The sequence below is a fragment of the Hermetia illucens genome, chromosome 1 (assembly GCF_905115235.1).
Source record: "Hermetia illucens chromosome 1, iHerIll2.2.curated.20191125, whole genome shotgun sequence".
Taxonomy (NCBI): Eukaryota; Metazoa; Arthropoda; class Insecta; order Diptera; family Stratiomyidae; genus Hermetia; species Hermetia illucens.
The window spans coordinates 42,193,235-42,207,949 of NC_051849.1; the positions used below are offsets into that span (position 1 = coordinate 42,193,235).

The following is a 14,715-nucleotide window of genomic DNA, read 5'->3' on the forward strand; positions in this document are numbered from 1 at the left end:
AATCACCTGAATCGTTGTTGCCCCTACTTAAGGATTCCTCCCTTTCGACGTTTTTCTTGTGCCGATCATAGGAAGAAATGGGCTCATGATCGATGCGCGTTATCTCATCGGCCAATATTTCAATCGGCATAACTCCGGCGACCTCTTAAGCCGCTTCACCTGAAAGGTTCTGAAGCGACATCACATCCTTAAGATAGCTTGCCACCAAACCGAACTAACCTTTTGAGCATTGCATGTGTATAGTGTTCACTGACGTTCCAGAACATATGTTATCGCGAGTTTGTAAAGGACTAGCAAAAGTCAGGTCCACAACGGAACCGTACCCTCCTTCCCGGACCCTTGCATTAATTGGAACTAATCTCATTTTTTCCCCGCCGTTAACATCTTTTTTTAAATCTGGGCGCTTGCCACTGGCTTCAATTTTATTTGAGGTGTTTCGAACCCTCGAAGCCTGTCCCAGATATGGTATTAAAATCATACTTGGGGATTTTAACAGCCAAATAGGGAAGGAGCCCGTATTCAGGCGATACGCTGGCTCCCATAGCTTACACCAAAATACAAACGATAACGGACTGCGGATTAGTCAATTAGCAGCGTCACACGAAATGATTGTTGGAAGTACCTGGTTTGCGTGGAAATCGGTCCGCAAATATACGTGGGCTTCTCCAGACGGGACCACTTTCAACCAAATTGACCACGTGTTGATTGAACGCCGCACCTCTCAGCCTTGATGAATGTCAGAACATATAGGGGGGCCAATGTAGACTCGGATCACTATCTCGTTGGCATGGTGCTCCGAGCTCGAATAACAATACCACCTAAAATCCCCTCTGACAATCAGGTGAGAGTGAACACTGAAGCCATCCACAACACAGCCTTCCGCGACACCTATAAGAGGGAAATGGATGCCGCAACAACCGCAATCAACAGAGGACCTGGAGATGAAGCATCAACAAATGACCACCTGAAGAAGGTTATCATTGATACGGCCATAAACATACTTGGCCCCAGCCGCAAAAGGAGTCGGAACGACCGGTTTGACGATGAATGTAAGCTAGCAACGGAACGGAAGAATGCCGCATACCGAGTAATGTTGCATTCTCAAAAAACGCGGGGACGCGCAGAGACTTATCACGAACTCCGACGAGCGGAGAAGCTTATAACTGAGCTCCGCATCTATCATCACTCCCAAGTATTTGATGGCTGGTTCGAAAGAGATGATCTGATTCTCGATTTTGGTGGTGTGGTGCTTGGTGATAAAATAAATAATGAAATAATATACATAGCAATACCAAAGCATATTAGCCGCTCTAATTTATTTCCCTCGAATATAAAATACGACATTGACGATAGGGTAAATAATAACTTTATTAGAGAATAATAACGAACTATTTGATAAGGCGTTGAAGTCACCTGCAAACTATCGTTTGCACGGATACTTCTTCAATGGACAATCATAGCTGACAATCAATCATTTTAAACTGTAGCGGGGAAATTGGGCTGTTTATTGTGCTCGTTCGAAATTTTAATGGTTCATGATGCCATTCTATCCTGAAATTTCTTATAATTCTCGACAGTAGAGCTTCTATTTCTAACTCAGCGAATCGTTTGCCAATACACATGCGTGGTCCAAAACCGAATGGAAGATATGTAAATGGCATTATTGGCTCATCCAAAGGACATTTTTCAACTTCATTTTCGACTGATTTGGACTTTTTGTTGCTTCTCAACCATCGTTCTGGCAAAAATTTAGCAGCTTGGTTGTAAACATGATCTTGCATTTGTGTATGCCATAATTGCATTGCAACACCTGTACCTTCTGGAATTCGATATCCTTGAAGAACTAGATCTCTCCCGGCACCACGAAAAGTTGAATCGACGACAGGTGTTAGTCTGAAGGACTCTTTAATGCAAGCTCGCAGATATGGCATATGTTTCATATTTTCAGCCGTTAGAAGACTATCCTTTTGAGGCAATTTTTCAAGAACTTCTTGGCGAGCAAGCTCTTGTTTGTCCGGATTAAGGGCGAGATTATAGAGCGTACTTACTAATCCTGAACTTGTCTGAAATTATATTTGTTATATTAAAATACCATTGATTAGTATTGTTATGAATATTTAAAGAAAGTATGTATCAGTACATAAATTTGTATAACAATAAGAGTTGAAATTAACTTTTTTGCTTCTTAGTCTCATTCATAAGCATGATGTTCAACAAAAAGTGTACGGACTTCGCAAATTGAGGGCTACGTATCTAATTTTAACAACGACTGTGACTCCACGCGCACTCGGCCCATTATTTTTTTAAGGTTTTGTGTAAACACAAAACCTTATTAAAATCGGTTTACTGTCTGTCTGTCTGTTTGTCTGTCTGTCTCTCTGTCCGTCTGTCTGTATGTCTGTCTGTCCGTCACACGCATTTTTCTCGGAGACGGTTATAGCGATTGACACCAAATTTGGTAGAAAGGTGGGAACTGTGAACGCTCACGCATACAGTGAATTACATCCTTTTGCGTCGAATTTAAGGGGGGTCCCCATACATGCAAAAGGGGGGTGTAAAATTTTTTTTCATCAAATATAGTCATGTGGGATATCAAATCAAAGGTCTCGATTAGTACTTTTCAAAACCGATCTTAGTTTTGACATTCGTTGGAAGGGTGGGGAGTGCGGGGGGTTGAAAGTGATCACTTCTTTAAGGGGGCCATTCTCAGAAACTACCAAACCAAAAAATCTGAAAAAAATCAGGAGGCTGCCACTATATGGTGCCTGGGCTCCGAAATACCTTCCATGCCGATATCTGTTTAAATAATAGTATTTTACTACAATTTTTTGTAATGCCCTGCCCTGCCATTCGGGCCGTGGGAGCACTAAAGTGCAGTTGCAGAATTTGGAGCCGGAACTTCACGGTCAATTTCAGTAGCTCTTTAGATCTCTGCATCTTAGCTGATCTTTATCAGCTTCGATGGTCTTTTGATCATCGCGAAATCCTCATTACATATCGAAATCGTTCTTAGAGATTTTAACAGCCCCATAGGGAATGAGCAATAACAATAGACTGTGCATTTTCCAGCTAATAATGTCACATGAAATGGTTTTGGAAATTCAGAAACAAAACAATGGGTCTCTCTGGATGGAGCCACCCTCAACTAAACTGTATAGTCGATTTTGCGGACACTTATGACCTTGTACTTGTCATTACATAGTTTATTAAACAATTTTCTCATATTCTTACACTTTATAGAGGGAACAGTAAAACGTAAGTCGATTATATTCTCACAAAACACCGACATTTAGTCACCGTCACTGATTGCAACGCCATTCTCTATGAGACCATCGCCAGCATGGGAGTGGCAGCGTATTAAATGGTGGAGATTTTGTGAGAAGATCAGATTTTCTCTCGGCGGCAAGCGATGGAAAAACTGTTGGAATATGGATACCAGTTGTACCATCTATTCATCGACTTTAAAGCCGCTTATGATAGCATAGCCAGGGTAAAACTGTACACGGCTATGAGAGAATTCGGTATCCCGACGAAATTAATAAGACTGACTTGGCTGCCCCTAACCAATGTGCGCGGCCAGATAAAAACAACAGGATCACTTTCAAGACCATTCGACATCAACAACGGTATACGACAAGGGGATGCCCTATCATGCGTTCTCTTTAATCTGGCCCTCGAGAAAGTGATCCGTGATGCTGAGGTAAATGCAAGAGGTACGATTCTCTTTAAGTCCACCCAACTACTGGCCTATGCTGACGATATCGACATCATGGGAAGAACCACTCAAGACGTACAAACTGCCTTCATCCAGATCGAACAGGCGACGGTTGGTGCGAGATCTTGGGCTGCACATCAATGAAGGCAAGACAAAGTATATGGTGGCAACGTCAGCACCGCAAACAAAACAACCAACAACATCAAACCGTTGTTGTCAGTCAACAGAGCCTATTTCAGCTTACAAAAACTGTTCCACTCGAAACGTCTACTATAGGGTCAAAGCTCTTACTGTACAAGACAATGATCTTGCCAGTCCTAATGTATTCCTCGGAGACTTGGGTTCTTAGCAAAAAGAACTGCGAACTCTTAGCCGCGTTAGACAGAAAAATCCTCTGAAAAATGTTTGGTCCCCTACATGAGGATGGACGATTCCATAGCCTTCATAACAACAAAATCTATGAGCGATACCATGACTGTCCGGTTGTCGGTAAAATCCGGCTTAATAGGTTACGGTGGGCGGGTCACTTAATCCGTATGGATAAGGATGATTCCACCCAGAAAGTCTATAAGGGCAATATCTATGGTAGAAAAAGAAGATGAGGTGGACCTCGGCGCTAAACCGGGATGTCTGGAGTTCCTTATTAAGTCAGGCCTAGACCGGATACCGGTTGTTGCGCCGTTAATGATGATGATGATTTTGTAAGAAAAAAGAAGAAATGATCTCACTTATGCGACTACTAACCATTACGAATTGTGGAACCAATACCTAAACACGATTTATCAAGCGACCTATGCAATCCTCGAGGTCGGTAAGTCCGGTAAGCGTAAGTATCAACCAAGATACTTGCCTTTGGAATGACGATGTCCAAATCAAGGTCTGTGAGAAGAGCGCCTCCACCATAAGCTGTGGTTCTGAGTGTTGACCAACTATAAAAGACAATGAACGGCGCCTTGCGGAAATGGCGACGAAGATGTTGTGTTGGACTAGTGGCGTGACACGTTTTAATCACATCTGAAGTGGGCATATCCGCGATCATTATGGGGTTGCACCAATCGTGGAAAAATTGTGAGGGCGCAATTCGCGCTAACGAGAATTCACTTGCCAGAATTGGTCTCAACATTGAAGTCGATGGTAAACGACCAAAAGGCAAGCCGAAACAACGGTGGTTTGTTACGCTAGATTGAGCTTGGAGATTGCATCCAGATCAGGCATTTGATAGACCCAAATGGAGAAACCACGCAGCGTCTCAAGCGAAGCCAATCTTGAGCAACTTGTTCAAAAATAGAATAACCGCCTCATGCAACACGGTCTCAGATTGAATCTAAATAAAATAGAATTTTTGGACACCGATTTTTCTGAAGCATTTCAGCAAACTGTGAACGTTCGCTTTAGGTGAGGGGATCGATGATAATGATGTTGGCCAAATAGCCGAATTATGCAATGGGAAGGGCAGGAGCCCTTTGAGATTGCAAGTTTGACGAGCTGATTTGGGCGTCGCAAGAAAACTGTGCTCTTTGCAATATAAAAAGTGTAGCTGGCGTTCCTAGTTCGAGGTGATACTAGATCTTTAAAGAAAAGCTACAGAAATTTAAAAGCCAAGCAAAATGATCCACGCCCTGCAAGCGAACTGATGGAGCAAGTGGTACAAGAAAACAAAGCCGACTTTCCTGACTCAGGATGCAGAGTCCAGACAGGGGTTCACCGTCGTTTGGTTGCTTCACATCTGGCGTTGGTTCCATCTGGGTATGAGATATAGTAAACTTGCTAGTGTGCGAAAAATGCTTTTGTCATACTCGTTTTGAGAGTATAAATCTTTTTTCGATTTTCTTTTTAAAAAAATGTCCCTCTGTTTTCTGCAGTTGGTTAACGAAGGTTATTGCATAGATTTTATCTTATATCGTAGATTTGTTTTATCTTTCGGCAAACCCGTGTTTCCTTAGTGCTGCTTTCACATTCTCAGAATTTCCTTCAAAGCCAATGAGCGTAAGCCTGCTTCTCGGGAAAAGCGCGGCATTTGGTGGAGGAGATCCGAAATATGAAAGAGAGAGTCCTAGTTGAAGGGGACTTACATGTTGAACAGATTGAGGTCGACTTCAATCTGCGAATACATCAGCATTTTAAAAGACTGGGAGCACCGCGGACAAGACTGCAGTTGAAATGTTTGTGATAGGCTTGCTGATGGTCAATATCGGAGATTTCGTGTCCGGTAGGCGCCATTTATTGATGAGTTTTTTTCAATTCGCTTTTTTCTTCCGGCTCCCACAGTAAGCAGATGCACCGCAATTGCGTAGCACAGGTTCGCCGGTGGGGAGTTTTTAGAGTAGCGTGTCACTGACCCAGCGGAATGGTTATATCAAAAGTAACTCCGATTGTTCTTCATGCTGCAGAACGGAAATCGATACACCTCAGAAAAAGTGAAGAAGATAAGAAAGTGAAAAACTCGTGAAGAGGGGCTCGTATTCTTAGCACATGGGAACAATCCTGGGAGAGCGTATAGAGTGATAGATTGATCACATGACTTATTGGAGATGGTTGGGCGTGGTTCAGCGATGGCAGCATTAGTTGTCGGAAGGGATAGCATGCAAAGCTATTTGACGATTCGGCAATTCAACGAATTGTATCGGTCAACATGGAGCCGGGGGAGGAGGTCATAATAACATTATAAGTGTGGTAATGGTGTTAATGAAACTGAAGCATAGTCCCATCAAAAGTGGAATGGAAAGCGTAACGATTACAAAGAGTAGACTATCTGGATTTCTTATGCTTAACAATTTTGAACCACGGCCTTACGTAATAGTTAGTATATGGTAATAATAAAGAAATATATAGAAAAAGGCTCCGTGGGTCAACTTTAATTTTTAGGAACTATGACGTTCTATACTTCAAGTAGCAATTCAAACCTTACCGTGTCCACGCCCGCCGTAATCATATCGATGCCCATGACCGTAGCAACCCTGGAGTCGATTTCAATAAGTCTTTCAAGCACACCCACATCCTTCATATTTTTGATAGATGTTTTTCGGGACTCATAGTTCTTCTTTGCTACTTGGATATGCTCAATTGCGAATTCAGTTATGACTTCGCTGGCGTTCATCATTTCATAAAATTTTGGGGTTCTGATAACTTTCCAACATGATGGCCTTACATCAAGCTCATCTATGAGTCGAAAGAATGCTTTCACAGCGTTAATAAATTTCTGCTCCTTGCTATTTTTGTCCAATTTTCCGATCAAGCCTAAACGTGTATCGAGAGCTATAACGCAAATAGCTTCCAAGGTCCATCGATTAAGTTCGTCCTCGAAATTGGCTGGTAGTTCTAATGTGACTGGGTCACGGATTACCTTCATTCTGTGCAGAAGGTTCGCGGATGTCAAATTTGATTATAGTAACGGGAATGAATTGAAGCAAATGTTACCTTTGAATAAGATCATCTGCAACCTTGTCGATTGTTGGAATATACAGTTGCACTATTTTCGTCTGCATCATCACCGGATTCACAGCTGACCTCATATCAGCCCAAAGTTTACCTTGCCTTCGGAAAGGATCATATTAAAAATATATAAAACATTTTTTTATGATTGAAGCACATACTCAGTTCCCAGGCCGCCGTTGATAAATACATCCGGACGACGTTTATGCCTATAAAAGTCTACACTATCCAATCCCAATCGCAGGGGCCAGATTCCTTCAGTGCGAAATAGTGTTTGGTAGTCCTTTGGATCGAAAGTGAATACAATATCCTGTTTACCGAACATTCCCGGTATTTTATAGATACTTCCGTACTTTTCATGGTAAATCCTTATAACCTCTTTGATCCCCCTATTACTGTATTTACCTATGGAGAATTAGTGTAGTCTTAGAATGCATTCATAATATTTCTTCATTGAAATATTTCATATACCACCAGGCATAAAATCAAGGAAGAGAGACAATCTAGTTGGTCCAGGCAATTGTTCGTATGGCATTGCTGTTTTCCATTCTTCGGCAAATTGATCCGAATCATTTTGGTTTGAAGATGGCACCAATGAATGCTGAAATGATCGAGAGAATTTAATTAGTTATTTCTTCAAAAATGGATATGAAATAAAGCCACTCAGCTGTATATAATTTGATGATTCTAAAGATTTTTTGACTTTACTAGACACGCAGGTTGAACCTACGATAATGTAAATGATCACTTTAAAGAATAAAGAAGGGTTCATAATAATAAACCAGCCAATCTCGCTAAGGTCATTTCTAAAGGCTGGTCTATTAAGTTAATTATCATCATGATGATCACCAATGGCGCAGACAAATTTGTTCATTAGGCGCAAGCGCATCTCCGCAATACTGAAAACCAGATGACAACACTTAAAAAGGGAGAAGTTGCGAAGTCAAGTAGTGGCACCTAGGCCAACATTGGAGGTTTTTTGAGCAGCGTACGTCTGAGGTCATTGTATCAGACGTTAGGAAGGAGGGAGGCCTCACTGGTGCAGGTGCTAAATGATATCCGAACTATCTGAAGGAAAGGCTGCAACCAGAAGAGGTCCTTAAGAAAGCTCAGGGCTGGAAGGGAACAGAACTTTCGACATTTGCTAAGGATGATATTCCAGGGGCACACATGGTGACAGTCTACCTTCCTAAAGTCACTGCGATTGAGACGTAGAAGATTCTGCGACTTCTGCTCACTCAAAATATAGATCTCCACACGAAAATATAGATCTTCACATGCAAAATATAGGTTTTCTCAGAGAAATACTACGGGGGACACATCGGGTAGACAGTCAATCGAAATCAAGGCGAAGACAAGCATGCCATGTCCGAGGAGGGGGATGACACTACAACATTGAAGAAGAGCTCCAAGCACTAATGGAGTCAATGGACAGCACTTAGATAGCCCAGGTAAACCTTTGCCACGCAAAAGCTTCATTTTCAATAATTGCAAAGGCAATTTCCAAGGATTGTGCCGGCTCAAGATTCCTGAGTTCACCAAAGCAGATCCGCAGTCTGCAAGGAGGAAGCATGCAAGTAATTCGAGGTCCCCTTTGCGAGAAACCAAGAGATCGCATATTGGTAAATGGAATTTAAAATGTATATGTCTTTCTTCATGGCATCGGAACACTTCCCAAGAGACGACAATTGAACGCCAACCATGAGATCTGGAGCAGCAGCAACAGTAATCGAAGGGGTGAGTACCTTCTTTAATTTATTCTTAACAATAAGCTAGAATATAATATAGGGAACACACCAATATTCGTGACCAGCACCAGACCAGAGGTACTAGACATAACTCTAGGGAACACTCTAATGGATTGGCTGGTTAAGAATTGGTGGGTGTTGGATGAGCCCTCTATATCGGATCACAGAACAATCAGACTCAACCTTGAAGGTGACTCCAATGTAGAAAAATAGTTAGGAAAACAAGGCACCTGATTGACAACATGGCTCATCTACAGTTGGCGCTGACATCAGGAGCGAAATAGAGCTTGAAACAGTGGTGGTAGATCTCAACAGGCGCATTGGTGGCCACCAGCTAAGACAATCATGTTATCAAGGATGTACCCTGCTGGAGCAGGAACATAGTCAGAATGAGAACGGAAGTGCGAAGATTCTTCAACAAGTGAAATAAACCGAGGACTGGTAGAGATACAAAAACACACTAACCACATATAGCAACGCGACTAGGGAAGCAAAACAAAACAGCTTCAGGGAATTCTGTGAAAAGAACGGACAAACCATAAAAGTGTCCCCGCTATACAAAAACAGGTCAACATCTTCTGTCTGTTTGAGGAGGGGATCTGAGACTTAGATCCTACCAGATGGATTCCAAACTGGTATGGGGATGCCTTAGGAGACTGAACATGCTCGACTCGCCCAATAAAGTTTAGATACTCCGAGTTCCAGGTTACATTGAGTTAGAAGGCAGTGAGGCGGCGGATGAGCTGGCCAGAAAGAGACGTCTCTGCACAGACCAGAACGCTTCTGTGGAATTGGAAATGGGTTCATGGCTACGACGATGAAAAATTAAGCGGAGCAGCCGAGCGGACTGTACTGGGTCTACCTACCAAAAATGGAACAATCCAGGGATATGAATGCAGGTTCAAATTATACTCGCTGGTCACTGCAGGTCAAATTACCACCTGGGAAAACAAGGGATATCTACGGAGAATATCTGCAGATTTTGTCAGGAAAATGATGGCACTTGTGCAAAGTAAGTTGAGGTACCTGCGAGAATACTTAATAGTAGATGTCAGTTCGTAGCGGTTATAGGCTTCAACGACATACTATAGATAATAAGTAATAGTATACCATTAAAGGGGAAAAATAGTTTTTCTAGGACGCAGTACAACTTCTCATAACATCGACGGATGCCGGATTTCACCTGATATTAGCACTAAGTGTCAGGCATTTAGGCAATCCTACCTACTTAAAATATGGTGGTGGTGGCCGGTGGTAGGCTAATGAGAGAAGCCGAGAGCTCCCCACAACATTGAATACCAATGGTTTACTTCTGCATGTTTTGAACCAGATACCAAATTTCCCTTCCCCCACCTTCTTCTCTATGTATTTCCGCTCAAAGTTGCTATTATGGGAGATAATAACATCAATAATATACGCAGAGCGACCCATCATCAACTAACAGCATGTCGGGCTTGTTTTTCGGTGGTCAGTATCAAGTATTGTCTGCGGCTCTGTCTTTGTTTGTATGCAAGGTTTTGCTGAATCACCTTAAATGCAGCATTATGCTTGTTCATGTATTGCATCGGTGCCATTACAATGCAAATAGAAAGGAGATGGTCCAACTTCCCTAGCCACACATTCTGGACTGATCGTTCTCCACCCGCTCTTTTATTATGAACTTTTTATAAGCTCGGCTGAAGACCACCTCGTCTTGGATGGCACACACACAGCCATCTGTTCGAAGCTGCAAATCGGCAAAGGGCTGCCCAAGGCAATTCATGTGTTTATTATGCAATACCTTCGACTTCCATTAAACGATACACTCTTGGTCTGACTTCACCCTACTCAGAGGATTAAAAGATCGATCTTTCAAGTTAAGTGGAGCTCGCAATCTGCTTTACAAGCAGCCGCATGTAAAGGACTCGCTTAATTTTTGCTGTAAAGATAAGCTGCTGCACACTTGTCGTCGATTTAGCGACCATGCCCCTACCTCCGATGTCACGAGGCAGGTTCATCCGCTCCACAACAGAATTTGGATGATGCATTCGAAATTTGGACATAGTAGTCCGTATCCACCGCTGGACGTTTTTCAGATTGATTTTCGTCGTTATTATTAATATTATTCGCATAATTAAACGATTAATGACGTGGCTGTAAATCAATTGATACCCTCTCTCTTCTTCTTCTGTAATGTTTGTCCCATTCAGTAGCATGGTCAGCTCATCTGGATCGATTGCTCCATTTTTCTCGTTCATAGGTCTGATCTGAGTGGAGTTGAGAGGCTCCCAAATCACCATCTTACGGAGGAGAGAAGCTTATTTCATACATGACGTACAAAGCAAAAAAAATACCAAATTTCACTTATTCCATCGTTTACATATACTTGGCTTGTTCTTGCCGGTTTTGACATTTCGTACTCAAATACAAACCACACCCTGATTTCCCTAAAACCTGAAAATTAATTGGCAGCCACACAGCACAGTGTAGGAAATACTGGCAGACAATTGAACAGCTGAGTACAATGGCTTACCAGAATTCTGTTAGTCGAAATAATACACTGGAAAATTAAGTTTTGGGCGTGAGTGAGCCAAAGGTGAATTTGAATGAAGGTCGGTATTATAGTATATACCTATACAGGGTACACAAATCTTTGGCCAAGTTAAGAGGTTTTTAGAAGCAACTCATGATTCCTTTGGCAGTTTAAGAACAAAAAACTGGGAATTAAAGAGATTTGTGTAATAGCAATAGCAATTGTTTGAAACGTTTTGATAATATTTTAAATACTTGGCGAACCCAAGTCCTATAAGTTTATCCAATGCTCGCAGAAGAAATGAATCCCACATGTTGCTAATTTGGATAACTTTTAAAAAAAATTTACACCATGAAATTAAATCCTTGGAGAGCAGAGGAGTCATAACCATTACAACTGGCGTATCTTTATCTTGTATGGAAAGATTACCTGCGATCTGTGTGAGATACAATAGCTGCCACTTGGCCTCATCAATTTAGGCAAAGACACTGCAAAACGAGCCGGAAACTTTGACATTTTCCAGAGATGCAAACGAACTGAACTATAAGGAATCCACAATGTAACTGAAAACTGAAATAATCCTGTATAGAAATATCGTAGAGCTTATATCGTAATTTTAATGGAACATTACTTTTATTGTAAAGTTCATTCAAGTGCCCCAGATTTTTTTCGCAAAATTATAGAATTGATGAATTAAGATGATTTGCTTATTTTATTTTCATATTTGAACAGCTGTCGCGCAGCCAGACTTTACTATCATAAAGTTTAATTCAATTTTCCCTACAATGTATTCATGATATGTTTATATAAAGCAATGTATAAAAATTTAATGTGATTTTGACCGTTTCAGATAGGCATCTCTGTTTTGAATTCGAACAGAACTCCCGGACAGGGAAAATTATAGGAAGATGATGGGTTGCTTGACTAGTTTCGCGAATATCGCGAATATCGCTGCTCCAAAAGTAAATTATGTATAAATGGCTTGGAGAAAACACTACCAGGCGAACTTGAAGACGGAAATCATAAAAATGTTCATATAAAATGAAGAAATTTTAGACCAAAAGGCTTAAATTAAAAGGGGTGGTTGTCGATCAACTTACCTGCCTTTTGAGATTAGACTAAAATTTATGCTAAAAGCAAGATTGCAATTCATATCAACAGAATCCAGATGTTAGGCTGAAATAAATGCATCTTCAAAGCAGATGCTGGTTGTTACAGAGAAGGCGATAGTCTCGTAACCAGTCCGAAGTAGAAAAGAGGGTTTGGAATCGATTTTTGACAAAAATCTGGTTCCAGCGGATTACCACGACTTCCTCCTTCTCCAGTAAGATATCGATTGAATCTTTTCAGCTAGTTGAACGAGCTATAACTTAGATGTACCCCAATCCAGCCATTTCATGGACAATAAAAAATCTCCCTCTTAAGGAATTTTCCTACCCGAGCACTTTTTAAAAACGTTTTTGTTTGTATTTGGTAGCCGCGCTCCTTCTATTTGGCTTTAAGGGGTCATCCCGTGTGAAGGCCATTTTTTTTCGTCTTGTTTAGAAATTTTTTGTGGAGAACTGGGTAAAGGTACAAATGCGATTTTTTCACCATATATTTATCAATGTCTTGAGCATGCATAGTAATTTTTCTAGCTCGATAGTTCATTATTAAAACACAAAGCAATTTACACACCCATCTCCAGAAAAAGGTGTTTTTCTGCTGCCACGTTAGAGGGCGCTGTAACTCATTATTCGAGCACAAAGTCTGCCATAAGGTTAATTGGGTTTCAGCTGACCGAAGCCGTACGATCAGTCAGATCGGCCACTTCACGATCACGCTTGCGTTTGCTTGCGTGTTGCGTCCACCACTTCTCGTAAGCTGTCGTGGTTGAAGAGCTGCAACCCCCTAAGTTCAATATCGACCGCTATCGCTTGACAGTAGGAGAGCTATCTTGCTAATTGAACGGCAAATATACTGAGTACCCCGCCTGAGAATTTCGATGAGTATTGGGCTCCCACCAAAAGTGCTCTTTTCTCGGGTGCTATGCAGGTCGTCGGCTTCGTCCCGAACGGACGTCATGCTATCGGGCTAACTGCGAAACCGTGATAACTTATCGGTAAATGGAAGGGGTTGAAGGCTCTATTGGCCGCTGCGAATGAGCAGACGTGATTCAACTCCGATACCGTGAAATTCAACGTAGTGTGCGCCGTGACAAAAGGGTATTTATTACTGCGCTAATCAGGGAAACGGAAGATAACGTAGAACGCAATGATTTCAGAAATGTATACCGCATCATGAGAGCGCTTGCATGTGGTCGCAAATTTTTCGATGGTCCTGTAAAAGACATTAATGGCCGACTCCTCACCCACGAACACTTCACCACAGTTTTCAACCATATCACATCCGCTGAAATAGACTAAAGCCACTGGGCTTGACGGTGTTCCTGCAGAGCTTTTCATCGCTGATCCTGCAGTTTCTGCGGATTTGCTTCTTCCACGTATATAGAAATCCTGGGAATCCGAGACCATTCCCAGAGAGTGGAGGAAGAAGATGATTGTCCAGATTCCGAAAAAGAAGACCCGCGCTGAGTGCGGCAATTGGAGGGGTGTAAACTATATAAAATAATAGCTAAAATAATCCTGAAACGCATCAAGGAACATCTCAAAAACTTGATCAACTGATAGCATGCTGGTTTCCGCTCTGAATTCTCCTTCATTGACCACATAAACACCTTGCTCGGAAAAATCTCAAAATGTCACATGTGACACAAAGGTAAGACTTCAAAACGGAGTCTATCGGAATTGCATCTTGTCACCGATATTATTTATTCTTGTTATTGATGATGTTCTTCATGGTGCCTTGTCCAGAGTCGAATGGCTCTGGATTTGAAAACAAAGGCAAGTAGAGTTGAAATGGATATTAACACCTACAAAATCAAGATTGTCAGTCTGACAGGTCATCGCACTCTACCTATCTGCATTAATGTGCAGCACATCGAAGGCATTGATCAATTTCATCAACGAATTTCATGCCGCTCGACCCATTAACAGCACTTGATCCGCCTTCGCAGCCTTGTCTAAAATCACCCGCTCGACCTATTAATAGCACTAGATCCGCCTTCGCTGCCTTGTCTAAAATCATTAAATGCAGTTATCTCAGCATCAAAATTAAGTTGAGAATGTTCTGTTTTAATATTTTTTCTGTGTTTCTGTACGGTAATAGCACATGGGAAGTAACCCCCACTGTTACTAAAAAGCTTCAAGCCTTCATCAACATTTGTTAGCGAGATGTCATCAGTACGTTTTCACTAGAATTATTTCAGA

The 14,715-nt window shown here is 41.7% G+C and overlaps 1 protein-coding gene across 1 annotated transcript; it reads right to left on the minus strand.

The window, feature by feature from the left end:
* Nucleotides 1-1,343: 1,343 nt before the first annotated feature.
* Nucleotides 1,344-11,983, minus strand: LOC119661525 (probable cytochrome P450 12a4, mitochondrial). The gene is made up of 6 exons (XM_038070901.1): nt 11,837-11,983; nt 7,619-7,748; nt 7,309-7,552; nt 7,133-7,249; nt 6,624-7,065; nt 1,344-2,063 (listed from the first exon to the last, which is right to left on the minus strand). Exons 1-6 carry the CDS (start codon nt 11,921-11,923, stop codon nt 1,455-1,457), a joined length of 1,629 nt encoding a protein of 542 aa, XP_037926829.1. The 5' UTR covers nt 11,924-11,983; the 3' UTR covers nt 1,344-1,454.
* Between the last annotated feature and the right edge of the window lie 2,732 nt (nt 11,984-14,715).

Excerpts from the sequence above, each read along its gene's own strand:
- LOC119661525 (XM_038070901.1), bottom strand. The coding sequence starts at position 11,923 with ATGTCAAAGTTTCCGGCTCGTTTTGCAGTGTCTTTGCCTAAATTGATG. Across the intron at positions 7,553-7,618 it reads CCTTGATTTTATGCCTGGTG|GTAAATACAGTAATAGGGGG; the intron begins GTATATGAAATA and ends AATTCTCCATAG. Across the intron at positions 7,066-7,132 it reads GCAGATGATCTTATTCAAAG|AATGAAGGTAATCCGTGACC; the intron begins GTAACATTTGCT and ends CCTTCTGCACAG.